Here is an 18,364-nt window from a genome sequence, read left to right on the forward strand (position 1 = left end):
TTATCTCTAGTTTTAATGTATGGCAATTTTTCTAATTGTTTCTGATCTTTTGCATGCATAACAGGAAAACTTTCTAAAAACACAATGGGATGTGGTTTATGGCATGTATTTTGTTCAATGCACTATAAATTACTGTTCAATGCACTATACATTACTGTTACAATTCAGTTACAATGAAATATTTTGACATTTAATAAAATTTTTTGATTTATCCTTTGATTTTTATAATCTAACGCTTTGTAAAATTATGCTTAAAGTATAATTGACAAATATAATTGATTTGGTATAGATCTGAGGATGGCTTAAGATACTTAATGTTAATTAATCTTTGTCATTTCTCTGTTTAGGAAATACAGAATTAACAGGTCAAGAAGAACTGATGGACATATCTGAAGTTGACGAGGGATTTTATTCCAGGGCTGCGTCTAGTACCAGCCAGTCGGGTTTATCAAACAGTAGTCACAATTGTAGTAACAAGACAAGTGTAGGAAAGAACCAGAGACGGTCAGGAGGAAGCAAAACTGGAGTAAAAGAAAAAGAAACTACTGGGGAATCTTGTAAAGATCACTTTGCTCGAAAACAGACTCAGAGAGCCCAAAGTGAGAATCTTGAGCTTCTCTCTTTGAAGAGACTAACTTTAACCACCAGCCAGTCCCTACCTAAGCCCAGTAGCCATGGTTTGGCTAAGACTGCGGCAACTGTATTTAGTAAATCCTTTGAACAGGTCAGTGGTGTCACAGTTCCACATAACCCAGCATCTGTTGCTGGTTGTGGCACTGGGACAGATGCCAATAGGTTTTCTGCTTGTAGTCTCCAAGAAGAAAAGCTTATTTATGTTTCAGAAAGGACTGAACTTCCAATGAAATATCAAGAAGGTCAACAGAGACCTCCTAGTATTAGCATTACTCTGTCCACAGATTAATTCATAACATATTTTTTTCTCCAGTAAATCTGTAAATGTGACTACTTCTTTATGAAAGTGTCTCTGGTCTTTCATGCCTATTACTGTCAGGAGCCCTGGTGTCCTAAATTCCAAAGGCTCCTTTGACTTTATGAGGGAATGTCTACTTTACAGCAAGCTAAATATGGTTTTATTATTTCTTGGTTATATTTACCTCCTTGGTTTGAGTCCTTGTTTTTTTTTTTCTTTTTATTTGTTATTTGATACTGTTGCCCTAAGATGTCAGTGTGACAATAAATTTTGTCAAGTTGTCTGATGAAGTTGGTTACAACCATGTGAGATTGTCAGTTTGCTTGTTATACCAATGCCCTTAGGTGTCAAAGCAGGGTCTCTATATAAGGTAACTGTTATAAGGCATGAGGGAGAGGATCCAGTCCCAGAATTCCAGAGCTGGCCTGAAAAACAGGCATGTGAGAAAACAAAAATGATGAGAATGAAAAGTGCCTGATAAAAATGTTTGTAGTCAGATCATCTTTAAGATTAGAACAGTTTGTGTTCTAATTAGAACAGTTTGTGTTCAAAGTGCTGGGAAATGCCTAACATTCAGTACCTGAACTATGGTGTGATTCCAGGAGATGAGTTGATACATTTCTGTTGTTATCTTTGAACATACTTTATGTCAAAAATCAGACTGATGGTAGATATATTGAAGTGTTTGATCTGTATTCAGCAGGTAAAAAGATCTCCAAGTTCCTAGGGTAGAGTAGACCATAAAGCTGACTGACCTTGCTGCTTGATTTTGGAAATCCTAGTTAGGTTGGATGCCTGTTATTCAGAGTACACATCACTGAAGATTTTCTGGAGACCATTATAAATCTTGCAACACAGCTGTCAAGATATTAGTGTCACCTGTATAATATTGAAGTGTATGTGAATGAAGGAAATTAGATAAATTTCTCATGTATAAAATGTAATGAAAAAATTGAAGGTAGTGAGATATGGACAGAGACATTTGTATATTAATTTAGGGTTTATAATCGTGTCCTTAAGGTTAACATAAAAGAAATGTTTCTTGTTTTTGTGCAGGTCTATTTTAAGTTGTTATATTGTAGGAAGAACAGTTACCCCTACCAAAAAATAAAAATAGTGACACTAACAAAGTAAAAGCAAACAAACAAGTATGTAGCTCTAGGGAACTCTATGACCTGTAAAAGGAAGAAGTTTTGTTTTTGCTGGTGGTGGTCATTTAGGGCAGAGTTGAGCTTCCCTGTAAAGTGAGTATATTTAAGTAATTCTGAGTAATAATCTAAGGAGAAAAGCTGGAGTGAGGATGAGAGTCAACTTTTGGGGAGGAAGGTCTAGGATAGGAAGATGTCCATTTCCTGTACCCTGTGACTCTTAATGGTCTTTCGTGGTCTCTCACAGGGATAACATCCTAGAAGTTTCCCCTTAACCCTGCATTTGCACAGCTCAATATATGTAAAACTTGTATGTGTATGTATGTGTATATATGTGAGTCCTAAACATTTACACTCTGAATAGTTTTTACCATAACTGTTTTGTTGCCTGCCAGTTTAAACCTCATTCTTCAGAAATCATGAAAAACTAGATTACATATTAGAATGAATACCATGTAATTTTTAGCAAAATCTAATTTGGTGAGTTTTAATACCAGTAACAGACTGGAATAAGAGCTATTGATATAAATTGTAAACCAATGTTACAAGGCAACTGGACAGTGAAGTTGCTATTGGATTAATAGTAATCCTGTGTATAATTTTAAATATCTGTATAATGTTACTGTGAATTTTCTATTGTCTTTTACAATTGTTTAATTCCCCTATGCTTAGCTACTAACAATTGATATTATTAGAAAATACTTAAATATTGGCATTTAAACAAATTAGGTGCTTTTGGACAAAGAATAAGTTTGAAGAAACATTAGGTGGCACAAATGAGAGATTTTAATGTTCTACCACTGTATTGAAACCTCATTTTTGGTATTTTAAAAAACTTTTTCTAGTCAAAAATGCAGAATTTCAGGGCCAGACTGTTGAGTCATAATTGGCACTTCAATTAGGTGCCAACTGATTTTCATGAACATTAATATTTGAGAAGAGAGTGTCAGAGTGCAAACCAATTACTTGTCTAATGTGTAGGCTCTCAGTGGTCTTACAATGCCTAATCAAATATATTACATACTAGATCATTATAATCTTCACTGTTTCTGACAGCTAATTAACTTTTTAATAACATGATACATGACTTATTAAATCTTCTAAGTCTGAATTTGTAATGGTCCTCATTTACTTCTGCATTGAAAATGTAAGTTTCTCTTTTTCTTGTTAATCATACGTGAAATCAGAGGTATAAATGCCTACAAGTTTAAGTATGAAAGTTGATCCCTTTTGTACTTAAATTTCTGCACAATGCACAACAAATTTGTGCACGTGTATTCTTTTTGTAAAAAAAATCTCTGAGGGTTACTCACTGGAGTAATTCTAATTTTGCTCCAAATGACTTGCACCAATTGATTTTTGGAGCATGAAATATATTAATAAAAGCCACGTATAGTACCTTTGATAATATTTTCAATGGGGATTACACATTGAAAGTTTTATAGCAGTTATAAAATTGGAGATCGTATACTGTGGAAAAACTGTTCTTATCCTTACTATTTTTCCACTCAACCTTTCAAGTTTGAATGGTGGGCTGGCTTTGTGGGTCTCTTTCCTATAACAATGCTGTGGTCACAGATCTGTGTAACCAGCATCATCACACTTTTTATCAAGGTATCACAGCTCCATTCCACATTTTAAACCTGAATGGATGCTTGAAATCACCCAGCCTATGGCACTTAAAACAGCTGCCTGGGTGTTCCAGTGAAGCTGGACCCAGCACTAGCTTCTAGGAATACAAGCTGGGATTGTTCCAAAACACTCAAGGCAAGCGTCTGCCTTTCTCACTCTGAAACTGCAAGTAAGCACCCCTGAGGTCCCTTGTACATCACCAGAACTTTTAAAGGTAGAAATGTCAAGTATAAAATTTTAGTACTTACATGATAACTAAAATTTGTATTGAAAAAGCAATATTCCATCACCCTTTTTAACTGTGAAGCAACTGCTCAGCAAACATTACTCTCATTTTTTTCAAAAGTTGAACTAAAAGGAAATGTATATATTTTAAACCAAAATAAGTGAAAGTGATTGCAAATATAAAAGATTTTGCGAAGCCCAGAAAAAATATAACTGAAGTATTTAGGCTGTTAAATTTTAAAGGAAAACAAAATCTACGCTGAGATGTAATTTTAAACTAATACTTGGGGTGAATATTTGGGTCTAAAGGCACAGTAAATCTATATTAAAGAAAAGAACATCAAAGAATAGATTTTAAGTAGAGTAACTGAAAAATATTTTCAAAATTAAAAAATACAAATAATTTTGTAGGTACTTGAATTAAGCACTGTAGATAGAGGATAATGTATAATAGTGTCTTCCTAGTCTTGGAATGAAAAGTTAGAGCTCTCTAATTCTTTAGCATGAATTTATGCTTTTAGGTTTATTGCTTAGTGAAATTGTACTGAGTATTTACAGTGATTGAGATTTACATTAAATATTGTTAAATTTTTATCAGAGCACATTAGTATGTTGTCTTCTTTGTACTTTGTAGCTTGTGTTTATCTAGGAAGACTAATAGTGAACATTTTCAAGATGTACTGTGTTTTTTATAACAGGATGCTAGTGCACCTGTGTCTGAATATGTGCTTTTTACTAGTGTCAAGATTCTAGTTCACATTCTGTTGTTTCTTTTCATATGGGGTATCTTGTGTACTTCCTACTTTCTCAGACATGTATTGATATTTTTTCCCAGCAAATATTCTTGTTTCTAACTGTGTTCCTAGATTTTACATTCCTAAAGAATAAACATGACTGGCTATTTTTATGTGTTCCTGACCTTTTTAAGGCTATGGAAATAAACTGTAGTTTAGCTTTTTTGAAGTTTTGTACATTTGTGTAAATGATCTCCATATGTAGTACTTTATATATCAAGTGTTGCCTGTTGTTTTATTGAAATAAAAACTGTAAAAATATTTTTCCAGATTATTTTATTCATTAAAAAGTTACTCTAAAAAGTTGCAATTGTCATGGTATGGAGAAAGAAAGCAAAGGAGGAAGACTTAGATGAGTGGAGCCATTGAGAGCTGCTGGGGCTAAGCTCAGGACAGTGACATCTTATTCCCGGCTTTGTGGTTTACATGGCCTAGAGATAAGGAGCATCAGAAGTTAGTGTCCATCAAAGAAGAGGAGCTCCATGGCCACACAGCAATGGCTGATTACTTGTCCTACCAGAAACACAGGCAAGTTTAGATAACATCTCTTGATCTTTTAACTTTAATATGAGTTTATCTCTTGTGTGTGGACATTATATATCCTAGTGCCTAGCAAAGGACCTTGTAAATGGTAGGTATTAAGTGAATAGGTTGTGTTGGTGTTAGCCTTGGAAAGGAATCAAAAACTAGTTTTGAATGTTTAGAAATTCATTTATTTGCAATAGGAAATTTCAATGCTTGGATTGCATTGTAAATACTTAAAAACATGATCATGTCAAAATTTTGGTGAGCAGTTGATTATGTATTTGGATAATACATAATCTAAAGAACTAAGTAATTTAGTAAATATTTTCTGTGTTACGCTTAGAAGAGGACTTGTAGAAGCTATTGTGTAAATATTCAGTATAAGCATCATCCACATGGTATAGAACAAATTAGGTTTGTAATATGAAAGTCTTCCCTTTGTTGACAAATATAAGAAAATAAAAATAGATAATGATAGGAGGAGAAAGCCTGTAGAAAACCAAGCCCAGACCAAATTTCATAGTAAGTGTGTAAGCTCTATTAATTGCAAACTCTTCTTAGTGGCTTCAGGACTCCTGATAGTTGACTTAACTTATTTATTATATAGTACTATACAATTTTGCTAACATTATTATTATTATATAGGTATAAAGAAGGACTATAATCCATTTTAGTCATTCAATAATTTCCCTTGCATTGTTACTGTGGTGGTAGTAATGGCTAATATTTGTAACTAAAATTATGAAGTCATTTCACAGTCAAACAATTATAAAATGAATAGAACCCCCATTTACAGAAGAGGAAACTGAAGCTTTCAAAAGGGTAGCTGACCCATTTGAGGTCACTTTGTTGCTACTGACAAAGCTAAACCTCAAAACACTGAACTCTCACTTTTTAAAAATAACATTTAGTAAAAGATGATAGTAAATAAGCACTACCAAGCAGGAATTCATTCATCCCATATTTCTTATAGGGTTAGGTTTTAAAGTAAAATAAAACGAAAGTGTTACGAATAATCTATTTTGCAGTTCATTGTTAAGCTGAATGCTAGTTATTCAGGTACTAAAAATATGGTTAAAAAGCAAATTAAAAATGATAACTCTTCTGTACAATACCTTAATAATAACAATAAAATGGTATTAGAAATTAAGTTTTGAACCTGTCAAGTTGATAAAGATTGAAACTGGTATTGGCACTGGTGTGGAGAAAATCATTAGTTCTGAGACAATGGATGGGACTGTACATTATTTCCATGTATATTTCTTAAGGATTTTAATTCATTTATATCAACCAAGTTGGATTTGAAGAGGCAGGAAATGTTTGCAAGAAGGAGACAACAAGGCAGAAAGAAAATCTACAAACTACACCTGCACTAAGAAACAATCTACATTCCATTTCCATAAAGAAGGAAACACTGCGCCCGTTTATTCAAGCAGCACTATGCAGGGTTCTGTTACTTGGTAAGAATAGAGTGTGCTCTTATAACCCCATGAGAGATGGTTCTAGGGGCTGGGAATGTGGCTTAGTGGTAGAGTGCCCTAGGTTCAATTCCTCAGCACCACATAAACAGAAAAAGCTGACAGTGTTGCTGTGGCTCTAGAGGTAGATTGCTAGCCTTGAGCAAAAAGAAGCCAGAGGCAGTGCTCAGGCCCTGAGTGCAAGCCCCAGGGCTGGCAAACAAAACAAAACAAAACAAAAAAAACCCAAAAACCCAAAGATGGTTCTAGATGAAGGTCCTGGAGATAGCTGATTCTAGAAGAATAAACCAATAAGCTATGCTTTGAACTGCTCCAAGAGTGTGGGAGGATAAAAGTTGAATACTAGTGCCTACTGGGTGAACTCCTGGGAAAGAACTGAGGAATTGTCTATGCTTGGGTTAGGACCTTAAGAACCTTGACCACAGGAGTAAAAGTGAATCAACAGTACAATTCTCCCACAGACGCAACATACTCAGGGAATTCAGTGAAGCCTTAGATCATCTTAATTTATGAAATTGTATTAAAGATATTCTCCAGGTGCCCTGGGGGCAAGGGGCATCTCATTAAACCTTGCGTTCTACCATTTCTCAAGTGCAGTGTTCAACAGAGAAGGAAAAATAAACAGACTTCTGCAGCAGACCAAGCAACATTGGATAAAATAGCCTAAAACCTATTTGGAGTTATTCAAGAACTTCCAGGCAGTTACAACTGTAGGAGCTAAAATCTCAGAGAACAAATGTGCAAGAAAGCGCAAACATATAAGAAACAATACATAGGTCAGCTTTCAAGGCTGAGCTTTGACTTGTGTCTGGGAACCTGGATTATGAGAATGCTCCCATCCTTCCCTAAGTGATCAGGTGGTTTATTCTGTGCAACTGTTTATACAAACAACCTTATGTATGCTCAGTGCCTTAGGGAGTCTGAAGTCATGTGCTAGACATAAGCCACCTCCAAAACTAGCTCCCAACACAAATTGGGCACTAAGTGGCTTTCAATAAGTATCCTTACCAGATCAGATCTCATACATATCACAATTCAATATTGGAGGGGTTTAGTGAATTTTGTGTGATTCCACAGAGGAAGGATTATTGGAAGCTTTTGCCAAGTTTTCTCCAGATTTCACCCCATGTGTGTTTTCCCCCTTGCTGATTTTGCTTTGTATTGTTTTGCAGTAATAAACTATAGTCATGAAAAAACTGTATGCTGAGTCCTGTGAATTTCTTCTTCCAAATCACTGATGGGCACAGGGAGGGGGGTGGGGTTCTTTCTGAAAGACAATAAAGAAGGTAACCAGGACAGAAGTTTTGAGCTACTTCTTTTATGTTCAGCTTTTGACACAAATTGGGGCAAATAGCCCAAGAAGAAAATGCTGCTAAGAACCGGAGAAACAAACAGATTATGACAACCACACAGAACTGGAGGGACAAAAAAGTTAAAGTCTACTAAACCGACCAGCACTTGAGAAAGCAAACATCCCTATCTCCTTGAGTACTTGCTGAATTTACAAAATTCCTTGAAGCAGAAAGACTTCACCTTGAGAAAGTGATAGAAACCTAATGAATTCCAGATCTCATTTACAATCTCTGGAGAAGGCTGGCAGACAACTGAGTGCTAGAAGGCTTGCTTAGCATGTACAAAGCTCCAGAGCAATCCCCAATAACAAACAAGCACAAAACAGAACTCCAGAGAGCGATACTCCAGAACAGAGAAGAATCCACATAAGCCTTATAAAAATTGCAACCTGGTTCAAATCAACTGAATTATTGATTGGATTAACGTGATCTATTCCCCACTCTGTCTTATTTCCACCAGGAAATAAAGTATTCCATTTCTGGATACAGTTTCCATATATAATTTCAGGCATTAAGTCAAAAATTACAAGAATGCTAAAAATAATGAAAATGAAATAAAAAACATTACTGGTTGACCTGGTTACTAGTATTAGCAGAGATAGACTTAAAACTAGGCTTAATTGCCAGGCACTGGTTCCTGACACCTGTAATCCTGACTACTTAGGAGGCTAAGGTCTAAGAATCACAGTTTAAAGCCAGTCTAAGCAGGAAGTCCATGGACTTTTTTAATTTATTTTTTGGTCTGAGATTTGGGACTCAAACTCAGTACCTGTTTTTTTTTTTTTTTTTTGCTCATTGACTAGTGCTCATCACCTGAACCACAAATCCCTCTTCCCATGAGACTTTTATCTCCAGTTAACCACCAAAAAGCCAGACATGTAGTTGTGTTTTCAAATGCTGGCCACGAGTGAAGAAAAGCTCAGGGACAGTGTTCAGACCAAGTTTAAGACCCAGTATCAGAAAAAAAAATAAAAAGGTTAATCAAGATGAAGAATTTCATGAGAAATGTGTCAGTCATTTGTAAAGCCAGTTAGATGAGGGCAGCATGGAGATACTCAATGGGACTGTTGCTCAGTTGGGGTTAAGAGGGTAGTTGAGTACTAGTTGGAAGGAGTTGACTGGCTGTGAGGATGAAGATGTTGAATACTATTTAAGTAGATTAGTGGTACCTATGAAAATGGAATAATCAAGCCTGTCTGGCTTTTTGTTGTTGTTGTTTTAGGGGGCAGGGTGGGGAACATGGTGAGTGATAGAAGCAGTGAGGTTGATTGGAATACAGCATTAATGTGGCAATGTAACAATATCACCCCCTGTGTAACATAAGCTAATACAAAAAGATAAAGTAGTACATACAATGGAAAAAACTGCCTCTTCAACTACTGGTGCTGGGAAAACTCGGCAGCCACACACAGAAAACTCAAGATGGGCCCTAACTTATCACCATGCACCAAGATCGACTCAAAATGGATTAAGGACCTTAACATCACACCTGAAACCCTGAAACTACTCAAGGACAGAGTAGGAAAGACACTAGAACTTATAGGCACAGGCCGGAACTTCCTGAACAGAGTCCCAGGGGCACAACAGATAGGGGAGAGACTCAACAAATGGGACTACTACAAAATAAAAAGTTTCTGCATGCTAAAGACATAGTCACTAAACTAAAAAGACAGCCAACCATATGGGAAAGGATCTTCACCAGCACAGCAACAGACAAAGGCTTAATATCCATCATCTACAGAGAACTCAAGAAACTAACCACCTCCAAACTCAGTAAACCAATTATTAAATGGGCAAAGGAGCTAAAGAGAGACTTCACAGGAGAAGAAATAAAAATGGCAAAGAAACATGAGGAAATGTTCAACATCTCTGGCAGTAAAGGAAATGCAAATAAAAACAACCCTGAGATACCACCTCACTCCAGTTAGAATAGCCTATACTCTGAACTCAGGCAACAACAAATGCTGGAGGGGATGTGGAGAAAGAGGAACCCTTTTCCACTGTTGGTGGGAGTGCAAACTAGTACAAACTAGTACAACCACTTTGATTCTTCAAAAAACTCAGCATAGACATACCCTATGACCCAGCCATAGCACTCCTAGGCATCTATCCTGAACAACAGGTCCCAGGAGACCATAAAGACATCTGCACATTCATGTTTATTGCTGCACAATTCACAATAGCCAAAATATGAAAACAACCCCAATGCCCCACTACAGATGAATGGGTCCAAAAATGTGGTACCTGTGCACAATGAAAAACTACATAGTGATTAGGAATGATAAAATAATGGTATTTGCAGGGAAATGGTCAGATCTTGAGCAAATAATGTTGAGCAAGACAAGCCTAGAACACATATTCTTAGGGGGGAGTGTTGTGGGAGAACAGTAGAGACCAGGTCTGCAAAATAACAAACTTATTTTCAAATGGTATTTCCACATGTTTGGGTCAGCAACCTTACATTATGTATCTAAGACCAAACAATTACTAAACAAACATAAAAAGGTCTAGGATAGACCTATCAGAGGATCACAATAGCTTGACAGCTATGTACATACAATTATATAAGATGAGGCTAAGCAAAATGAACACCAAGAGAAGGAAACAGGAGGATTTTATTGTTATGTTTAATGTACTAGATGAATTTCCTTTGACGTACCCCATGTGGTTACTGTATATGATTTTGGTACAGTGGGTATTGCATATATGCTTACCTGAACTAGGGAAGGGAAAGAAAAATGAGGGAGGGTGTAACAAATATGACAACAAATGTACTAACTACCTTATTCTGTAACTGTACCCCCTCTGTACATCACCTTGTCAATAAAATTTAAAAGATAAAGTAGTGATAAAAATAAGGGGGGGGGAGCCAATTAAAGCTGGGCCCACAACTGTAATCTTAGTACTTGGGAAGCTTTCAAGTTTAAGGCCAGCCTGGGAAATATAGCCAGATATTCTCTCACAGAAAAGAAAACATCAATTCAAAATTCTAGAATTGAAAAATATAAAACCTGGGGTCATATGGCCTAGTGGTAGAGTGCTTCCCTCACATACATGAAGCCCTGGGTTTGATTCCTCAGCACCACATATATAGAAAAGGCCAGAAGTGTCACTATAGCTCAAGTGGCAGAATGCTAGCCTTGAGCAAAAAGAAGCCAAGGTCAGTGCACAGGCCCTGAGTTCAAGTCCCAGGACTGGCCAAAAAAACCCAAAAAACCAAATCCTGAAATTAAGAATATGAATACATGTTTAAGCAGATTAGAAAAAAAGAGCCAACAATTGAAATTGTTGGATTTGCTATTTTTCATTGAGGTGGATGATTTTTATATTATTATTTAGTTGAGGTTACAATGAGATTACAATTCTATAATTCAAGTTATGAGTACAGTATTTCTTGGTCAATGTCACCCCTTCCATCATTTCCTTCATCTCCCCTATCAGTCCATACCCTCAAGTTACATAGTACATTTTTTACGAAATGTACATTGGTAAAATGGCTGCTCACCCTTCCTCCCTCCATTTACATGCCCCATGCATTGCCCTCTCCCCCAAAACATGTTCTCACCTCCTGATACTCCTTTTGATAAACAGTCCTTTAGTTGTTCAGATAAGTTATACCTTTGGATTCCTTCCCTAAGTGTACCATCCTTTAGTCTGTGTGTAAATGTATATGTCATCGCGTCCAATCATAGTTTAGCTCTAGCTTCCCCTTATGAGAGAAAAAGTTCTGATTGTCTTTTTAAACCTGGTGATTTTTTTAAAGCAAGGTGTCACTGTGTAGCCCAGGTTGACCTGGATCTCTCTAGGCTAGCTTTGAACTTGTGATCCTCCTGCCTCAGCCTCCTGATTGCTGATTATAAGTGTGTCCCACCACACCCAACTATCAGGCTGAATTTTAAAAAGCTTTAGTGACCTTAAGAGATATGCTTTAGATTCAAAGACACAAGACTAAATGGGTTAAAAGTAAAAATATACCCCCAAAGAGGGGCTAGTATAAAGCTCAATGACAAAGTATATGCTTATCATAAGTGAAGACTTGGGTCCAATTTTAATCATCTCTCTCTCTATATATACATATCCATATGTGAGATACACACACACACACACACACACACACACATAAATTATACATAGATACAAACAGCAACCAGGAGAGAGTCAGGGTGGCTGTACTACTATCAGCCCATTATACCTTCAAAAAATAAAATGTTACATAAAGAGAGGCATTGAAAAATAATAAAGAAGTCAATATATCTTAAGTATATAACTATTTTAAACGTTTATACACTTAACAGCAAAGCCTCAAAATGCATAAAACAAAATATTGACCAAATGCAAAGGAGAAGCAGACAATTGAATGATAATAGAAACCTCAATCTCCCACTTTCATAATGGATGTGGTAACCCATGTAGAAGATAAACAGATTAGTTACAATAATTCAAGGTGGAATATTAGTTTGCCAGAGCTTTTATAATAAATTAGTGTGACCTGTAAGGCTTAAAACAGCTTCTGGAATCTGTCTGAAATCAGGAGCATGCACCGTTGAAGGCTGAGAGAATCTCTCCTTCTTCCTAATTTCTAGTGGCTCCTGGCACATCTCCACTTGTATCTGCATTGTCCCAGTGTCTACTTCTGTTGTCTCATGGCTTCCTCCCAGTATGTCCTCACACAACCTTATACAAACCCTAGCCACTGGATTTAGGTTCCACTCTAACCCACAATGACTTCAACTTGGTTGATCTGCAAAGACTCTATTTCCAAATAAGATGCCAGCTCGAGGTTCCAGGTGGACGGGAATTCTAGAAGTGGCTAATCAACCGCAAACAGTCCTCCCTGCAAGCCCTTCAATGGGGCTTCCTATGTGTATGATTGCTATGGGCTGTGATGGGTTTATCCTTTTATCATAAGTTTCTCTGCAACATTTTTTTTTAAATTTAAAGTCTGTTTATATGATATAAACTGAGCTACTACAGCTTTCTTAGGTTTGCTAATTGTGTTAAACATCTTTACCTATGCTTTTGCTTTCTACCTGCTTTTATTCGTTTAATTTGAAATGTGTATTCTGAAGACATTACAAAATTCTTGTTATAAATCTAGTCTGATGATCTCTACTGTTAATCGAATCTTTTCATAATTCATATTTGGTGTTATAGATATAGTTGGATTTACATTTGCCACTTTGGTGTTTGTTTGCTATATGTCTCATGTCTTTTTGTAAATTTGTCTATTACACTCATTCTTTTGCTTTATGTAAGTTTTGTCTACCATAATGTTTTTAATTCACTTAACAATTGTTTCCCTTAGTGATGGTTCTGGAGTTTACCATATTCATAGTAAGATATCAGAATCAGCATAAGAATGGAAATATTACTACAGAAAGGGAGACCCACCTCAAGGAGGACTTGGTGAGCTGGGTTATAGGAGGGAATAAAGCACAGAAGTGGGCCTGGCTCACTCAGCCCTGGATTTGGTGAGTGCTGCTGCACGGGGTGCCAGGGGAGCAAAGGAAGAAAAGGTACTAGGCCCATCTCTCTCCCTCCCTCCCTCCCTCCCTCCCTCCCTCCCTCCCTCCCTCCCTCCCTCCCTCCCTTCCTCCCTTCCTCCCTTCCTCCCTTCCTCCCTTCCTCCCTTCCTCCCTTCCTTCGTGCTAGTCCTAGGGCTCAAACTCGTGGTCAAGGCCTATCTCTGAGATTTATGCTTAAGGCTAGCACTTTACCACTTGAGTCGCTTCCTGCTTTGTTTTGTTTTGTTTTCGTGATTAATTGGAGTTAAGAGTCTTCTAAACTTTTCTGCTGGAGCTGGCTTTGAACCATGATCCTCAGATCTCAGCCTCCTGAGTAGCTAGGATTACAGACATGAGATACCAGCACCAGCCTCTACATTCTTCCTTTTGTTTTTAATCTTTTTTTTATTGTAAAGGTGTAAAGATGTGCAGAGGGGTTACAGTTACATAAGTCAGGTATTGAGTACATTTCTTTTGAATGATGTCACCCCTTCCCTCATTTTCTCTCAATATTTTTCCCTCCTGACCCTGCTTTTCCCCATGTTGTATAGTTCATTTTCAACAGTATGTCTAGTGAGTATCACTGCTGAATTGGTTCACCCTTTGTCCCACCATTTCTGTGCTTCCCTTTCCCCTCCCACAAATCAGATAAATCTACATACAACACAAAAGGTACAGACATCAAATACGGCAATGGGTGGGGAGGGATAGAAAAGAAAAAATAAGAACTTCAAATGCATTTTTCCCTGAGTTTTTGGTAAAAATGAATATTAGCTATATTAAAGTCTTTGATGTATCTAGTATCCAGTTTCTCTCATGTGAAGTTTCTTTTATTCTCATGAATGGGTCATTTTTCCTCTTTATTGGCCTGTATTATAATTTAACTGAGCTATATATTGTTGGGACTTCAATACTGATTTTCTCTTCTCTGCCTAGATCTTTTTATTTGATTGGTTTTGTTTCAATACTACTCACCAACTCTGTTAAGATGTCTGCTTCACGTGGTGTCACAAGATATAATAAAGCTCCGTGAATTACCAGCTGATTTCTTTGTTATTTCCAAAATTGTCCTGGGGAATAAATTGCTCCTCAGGCTGCCCCCTTTATATTTTGGTGGAAGCACTTTCAGAGGACAGACTTTGAGGCTTGCTCGGACACCTAGAAGACATTTCTTAGCTATCATTTCCCTTGATCTTTGGCAAAGTACCTGGCCTGTGGTTTAACTATTGATTTTCTTTTAAATGTTGCTCTCCTCCCGAGGAAATCCTCTGAAGCATAACTCTGACTTCTTGCCCCTGTTCTAAGGAGATGGGTCTTTAAGAGTCCAAAACTCTTGGAAACTTCCAGAATCATTTATCTCCTATTACTGTCCATTTCTGTCTGTCTGCCTGTCCTTGGGGACAACTTCTGAGGTTGAGTCTGGCTAACAAAAGGTCTCCTCTAGAGGTAAGGAGCATGATGGGCCAGCAGGTGATAGCTTAGTAGATGACAGTGAGAATGGACATATTGAATTTCCCATAATTAGAAAAGGGGAAGGAGAAGAAAGTAGCTAGAAGAGAAAGAGAAAAAGAGAAGGAAAGAGAAAGAAGAGAAAGAAAAATAAAAAGGAAAGAAAAGAAAGGGAAAGAGGGAGAGAGGAAGGAAGGGAGCAAAGCAAGGAGGGAAAGAAAGGTTAGACTTGAGCAACCAGGCAAGTGAGGCTAGCTAGTAGAGTGACCTAGTTAATAAAATTGTGATTCTATGTACTAGGTGTCTGGTTCCTCTACCAGTTTCCTCAATGTCAATTTTTACCTTTATTTCTATGGACAAAGAGGTGTGGTGTTCTGGCTGCTGAGGCTGGGTGATGTGAGGGGAAATTTCTGATGGAAAATGGTAGTAGGTGCTTCTTGGCAAACACAGCTTTTTCTCTTATTTTAAAAGTAATATTTAAGTACCTTCTACAATAATATCAATAGTCAATCTTCAAATACAGTTGTTTCTTCTAGCTCTTGATGCTGGTTTTTGAAAAACAGGGTGGAGATTTTGTTTTGCTTTGAAGTAACATGTCACCAGAAACAGTCAGAATGTCCTTCAAGGATATATCACATCTAAGGATTCTAAGTTGACTTCATGAGAAAAGTAAGTGATTGGTCTTTTGGATGATTTTAAGAGAGAAATACCTTGTCATTTACATAAAGATAGATTGTTAAGGTCTATAAAAAAAATAGAAATCTAGAACCAGCATAATTGCTTATGATTAGCAATAGATGACTTGAGCCAAAACAAAACCAACACAATGAATGCTGTTCTCAAACATTCCCTTGCTCCCTCTAAGATTAGGGCCTCAAAGCAGCCATCAAACAGGTGGCAATCATTATGATCCAGTGTGAGTAATTATTTCCAAATGCTGTCATACAGTGAAAGGTCATGAAAGTAATTTTCTCCACTCTGGGAACCAAAACCCTTGTAAACAAAAACTTCACACAGTTATTTCTTTAGCCTTGTTTTTAAATGTTACCAGCTGTCATTTAAAGGAAAACCCAAGTACTCAAAATAGAGAAACACAGAAATGTATCCTATTTAGTTACTTTACTGTAATAAAACATAACTGATAGAAATATAATTTCTGCCAGTTCTTGGTTTGTAATTGAATGAACATACATAAAGAATATGTATATCTTGGGCTGGGAATATGGCCCAGTGGCAAGAATGCTTGCCTCATGTACATGAAGCCCTGGGTTCAATTCCTCAGCACCACATATATAGAAAACGGCTAGAAGTGGCGCTGTGGCAGAGTGAAAACGAAGCCAGGGACAGTGCTCAGGCCCTTAGTCCAAGGCCTAGGAAACAAAAAACCTTTTATTCTGTCTAGTCTCATTTTCTCATATTAAAAGAAAGTTGACTTATACAAGTAGAAAAGCTAGCTCTCTCCGCCATCTTGGAGCCTGTGGAGGCCTTCTAGGAACAGGACTTCGAAAAGGCAAAATGTCTGGAAGGCTGTGGTGCAAGGCCATTTTTGCTGGCTGTAAGCGTGGTCTCCGGAACCAAAGGGAGCACACTGCTCTCCTTAAAATTGAAGGTGTCTATGCCCGAGGTGATACCGATTTCTACTTGGGCAAGAGATGTGCTTATGTATACAAAGCAAAAAATAACACAGTGACTCCTGGCGGCAAACCTAATAAAACCAGAGTAATCTGGGGAAAGGTAACTCGTGCTCATGGAAACAGTGGCATGGTCCATGCCAAATTCCGAAGCAACCTTCCTGCTAAGGCCATTGGACACAGAATCCGTGTGATGCTGTACCCCTCCCGAATTTAAACTAATGGAAATTAAATAAAATAAATCTGTGCTCTTGTAAAAAAAAAAAAAAAGTAGAAAAGCTAATGTTGAATAGACATTAGTTGGGATTTTGGCCAGTCCTTATTACATGTTTACCTACAGAGGGTTTACAGTTACATAAGTCAGATAGAGTGCATTTCTTTTTGGACTATGTCTCCCCTTCTCTTGCTGGGGATTGATATTTACTGTGATCTAGCTTAATGAATGTGAGCACTTTTAGTTTCACAAAGATTAAAATATCTATTGGCATACATTAGTTTTTCTCCTGTCATACCTAAGTATATATTTTATACCTAAGTATATATACCTAAGTATATATTTTAGCACTGTAAGAACATATATTCTAGGGTCACAAAACTTTTCTTGTATGTTTTCGTCTACAAGTTTTATAGTTTTAGGTTCTGCAGTTGTCTGCTACGTAGCTTGATTCAATTTGGACATGATTTGAATAAGCAGTGTGCATTTTTCCCTTATGTAGAAATCAAGTCATTCCAGCACCATTAACTCAAAATATTTGCCTTTTCCCATTGAATGTTAAATGCTTTTCCACTTAAAAATTCAGCTATATATATAGTTATATGTGTATATAACTATATAAATATATATATACATATATATAGTATTCTTGGGATCTATTCTGCTCTGTGGATCTGGATGCTTATCTCTTGTCAATACTAAACTGTTATTGATTTCTGGCATTCAGAAATTCTCATCATCAGCATTAGTTAAATTTTAGCTTCAATAGTTCTTTGTGGGGGCTGGAAATATGGCCTAGTGGCAAGAGTGCTTGCCTTGTAGACATGACGCCCTAGGTTCAATTCCTCAGCACCACATATATAGAAAAGGCCAGAAGTGGCACTGTGGCTCAAGTTGGCAGAGTGCTATCCTTGAGCAAAAAGAAGCCAGGGACAGTGCTCAGGCTCTGAGTCCAAGGCCCAGGACTGTCAAAAAAAAAAAAAAATAGTTCTTTGTGGGTGATGTTTTCTTTTCTTTTTTTTTTTTGCCAGTCCTGGTACTTGAACACAGGGCCTGAGCACTGTCCCTGGCTTCTTTTTGCTCAAGGCTAACACTCTACCACCTGAGCCACAGCGCCACCTCTGGCTTTTTTGTATATATGTGGTGCTGAGGAATTGAACCCAGGGCTTCATGTATATGAGGCAAGCACTCTTGCCACTAAGCCATATTCCCAGACCCGAGGGTGATGTTTGCAAAGAATGTGCTTTTGCATTATGGAGTTTTCCTTTAGTCTCCTATTTTGCTGACTTTTAATTTTATTTCTCTTTGCTTATTTTGAATTTACTGCTAGCTTAAAGTTTCAAAAATTCTTTTCTAATAGAAGCATTTAAAGAGACATGTTTTTACATTTTACTGTTTACCTTGTTGTGTGTGTGTGTGTGTGTGTGTGTGTGTTTGTGTGTGTACGGCTCTTTTGCTGAAGGCTAGTTAGTGCCCTACCA

General features: G+C 37.1%; 2 protein-coding genes across 4 annotated transcripts in view; both read left to right on the forward strand.

Annotated features, from left to right (window-relative positions):
• Window positions 1-18,364, forward strand: part of Fam126a (family with sequence similarity 126 member A) — a 98,241-nt gene that overhangs the window by 71,702 nt on the left and 8,175 nt on the right. The window contains exon 11 of one of the 3 annotated variants that reach the window (XM_048339702.1): window positions 348-4,585. The exons of 1 other annotated variant lie outside the window; for it this stretch is intronic. In XM_048339702.1, coding sequence (XP_048195659.1) covers window positions 348-922 — 575 coding nt within the window. In that variant the 3' untranslated portion in view covers window positions 923-4,585. Of the gene's footprint in view, window positions 1-347; window positions 4,586-18,364 lie in introns of those variants that run through there. One more of the 3 variants, XM_048339705.1, reaches the window with a different exon arrangement.
• LOC125346826 (60S ribosomal protein L35a-like) lies at window positions 16,521-16,924 on the forward strand. The gene has a single exon (XM_048339707.1). It carries the CDS (start codon window positions 16,554-16,556, stop codon window positions 16,884-16,886), a length of 333 nt encoding a protein of 110 aa, XP_048195664.1. The 5' UTR covers window positions 16,521-16,553; the 3' UTR covers window positions 16,887-16,924.

This window comes from Perognathus longimembris, chromosome 2 (genome assembly GCF_023159225.1).
Source record: "Perognathus longimembris pacificus isolate PPM17 chromosome 2, ASM2315922v1, whole genome shotgun sequence".
Taxonomy (NCBI): domain Eukaryota; kingdom Metazoa; phylum Chordata; class Mammalia; order Rodentia; family Heteromyidae; genus Perognathus; species Perognathus longimembris.

What these genes read in the sequence shown, in the direction of transcription:
- LOC125346826 (XM_048339707.1), top strand. Translation starts at nt 16,554, where the DNA reads ATGTCTGGAAGGCTGTGGTGCAAGGCCATTTTTGCTGGCTGTAAGCGT.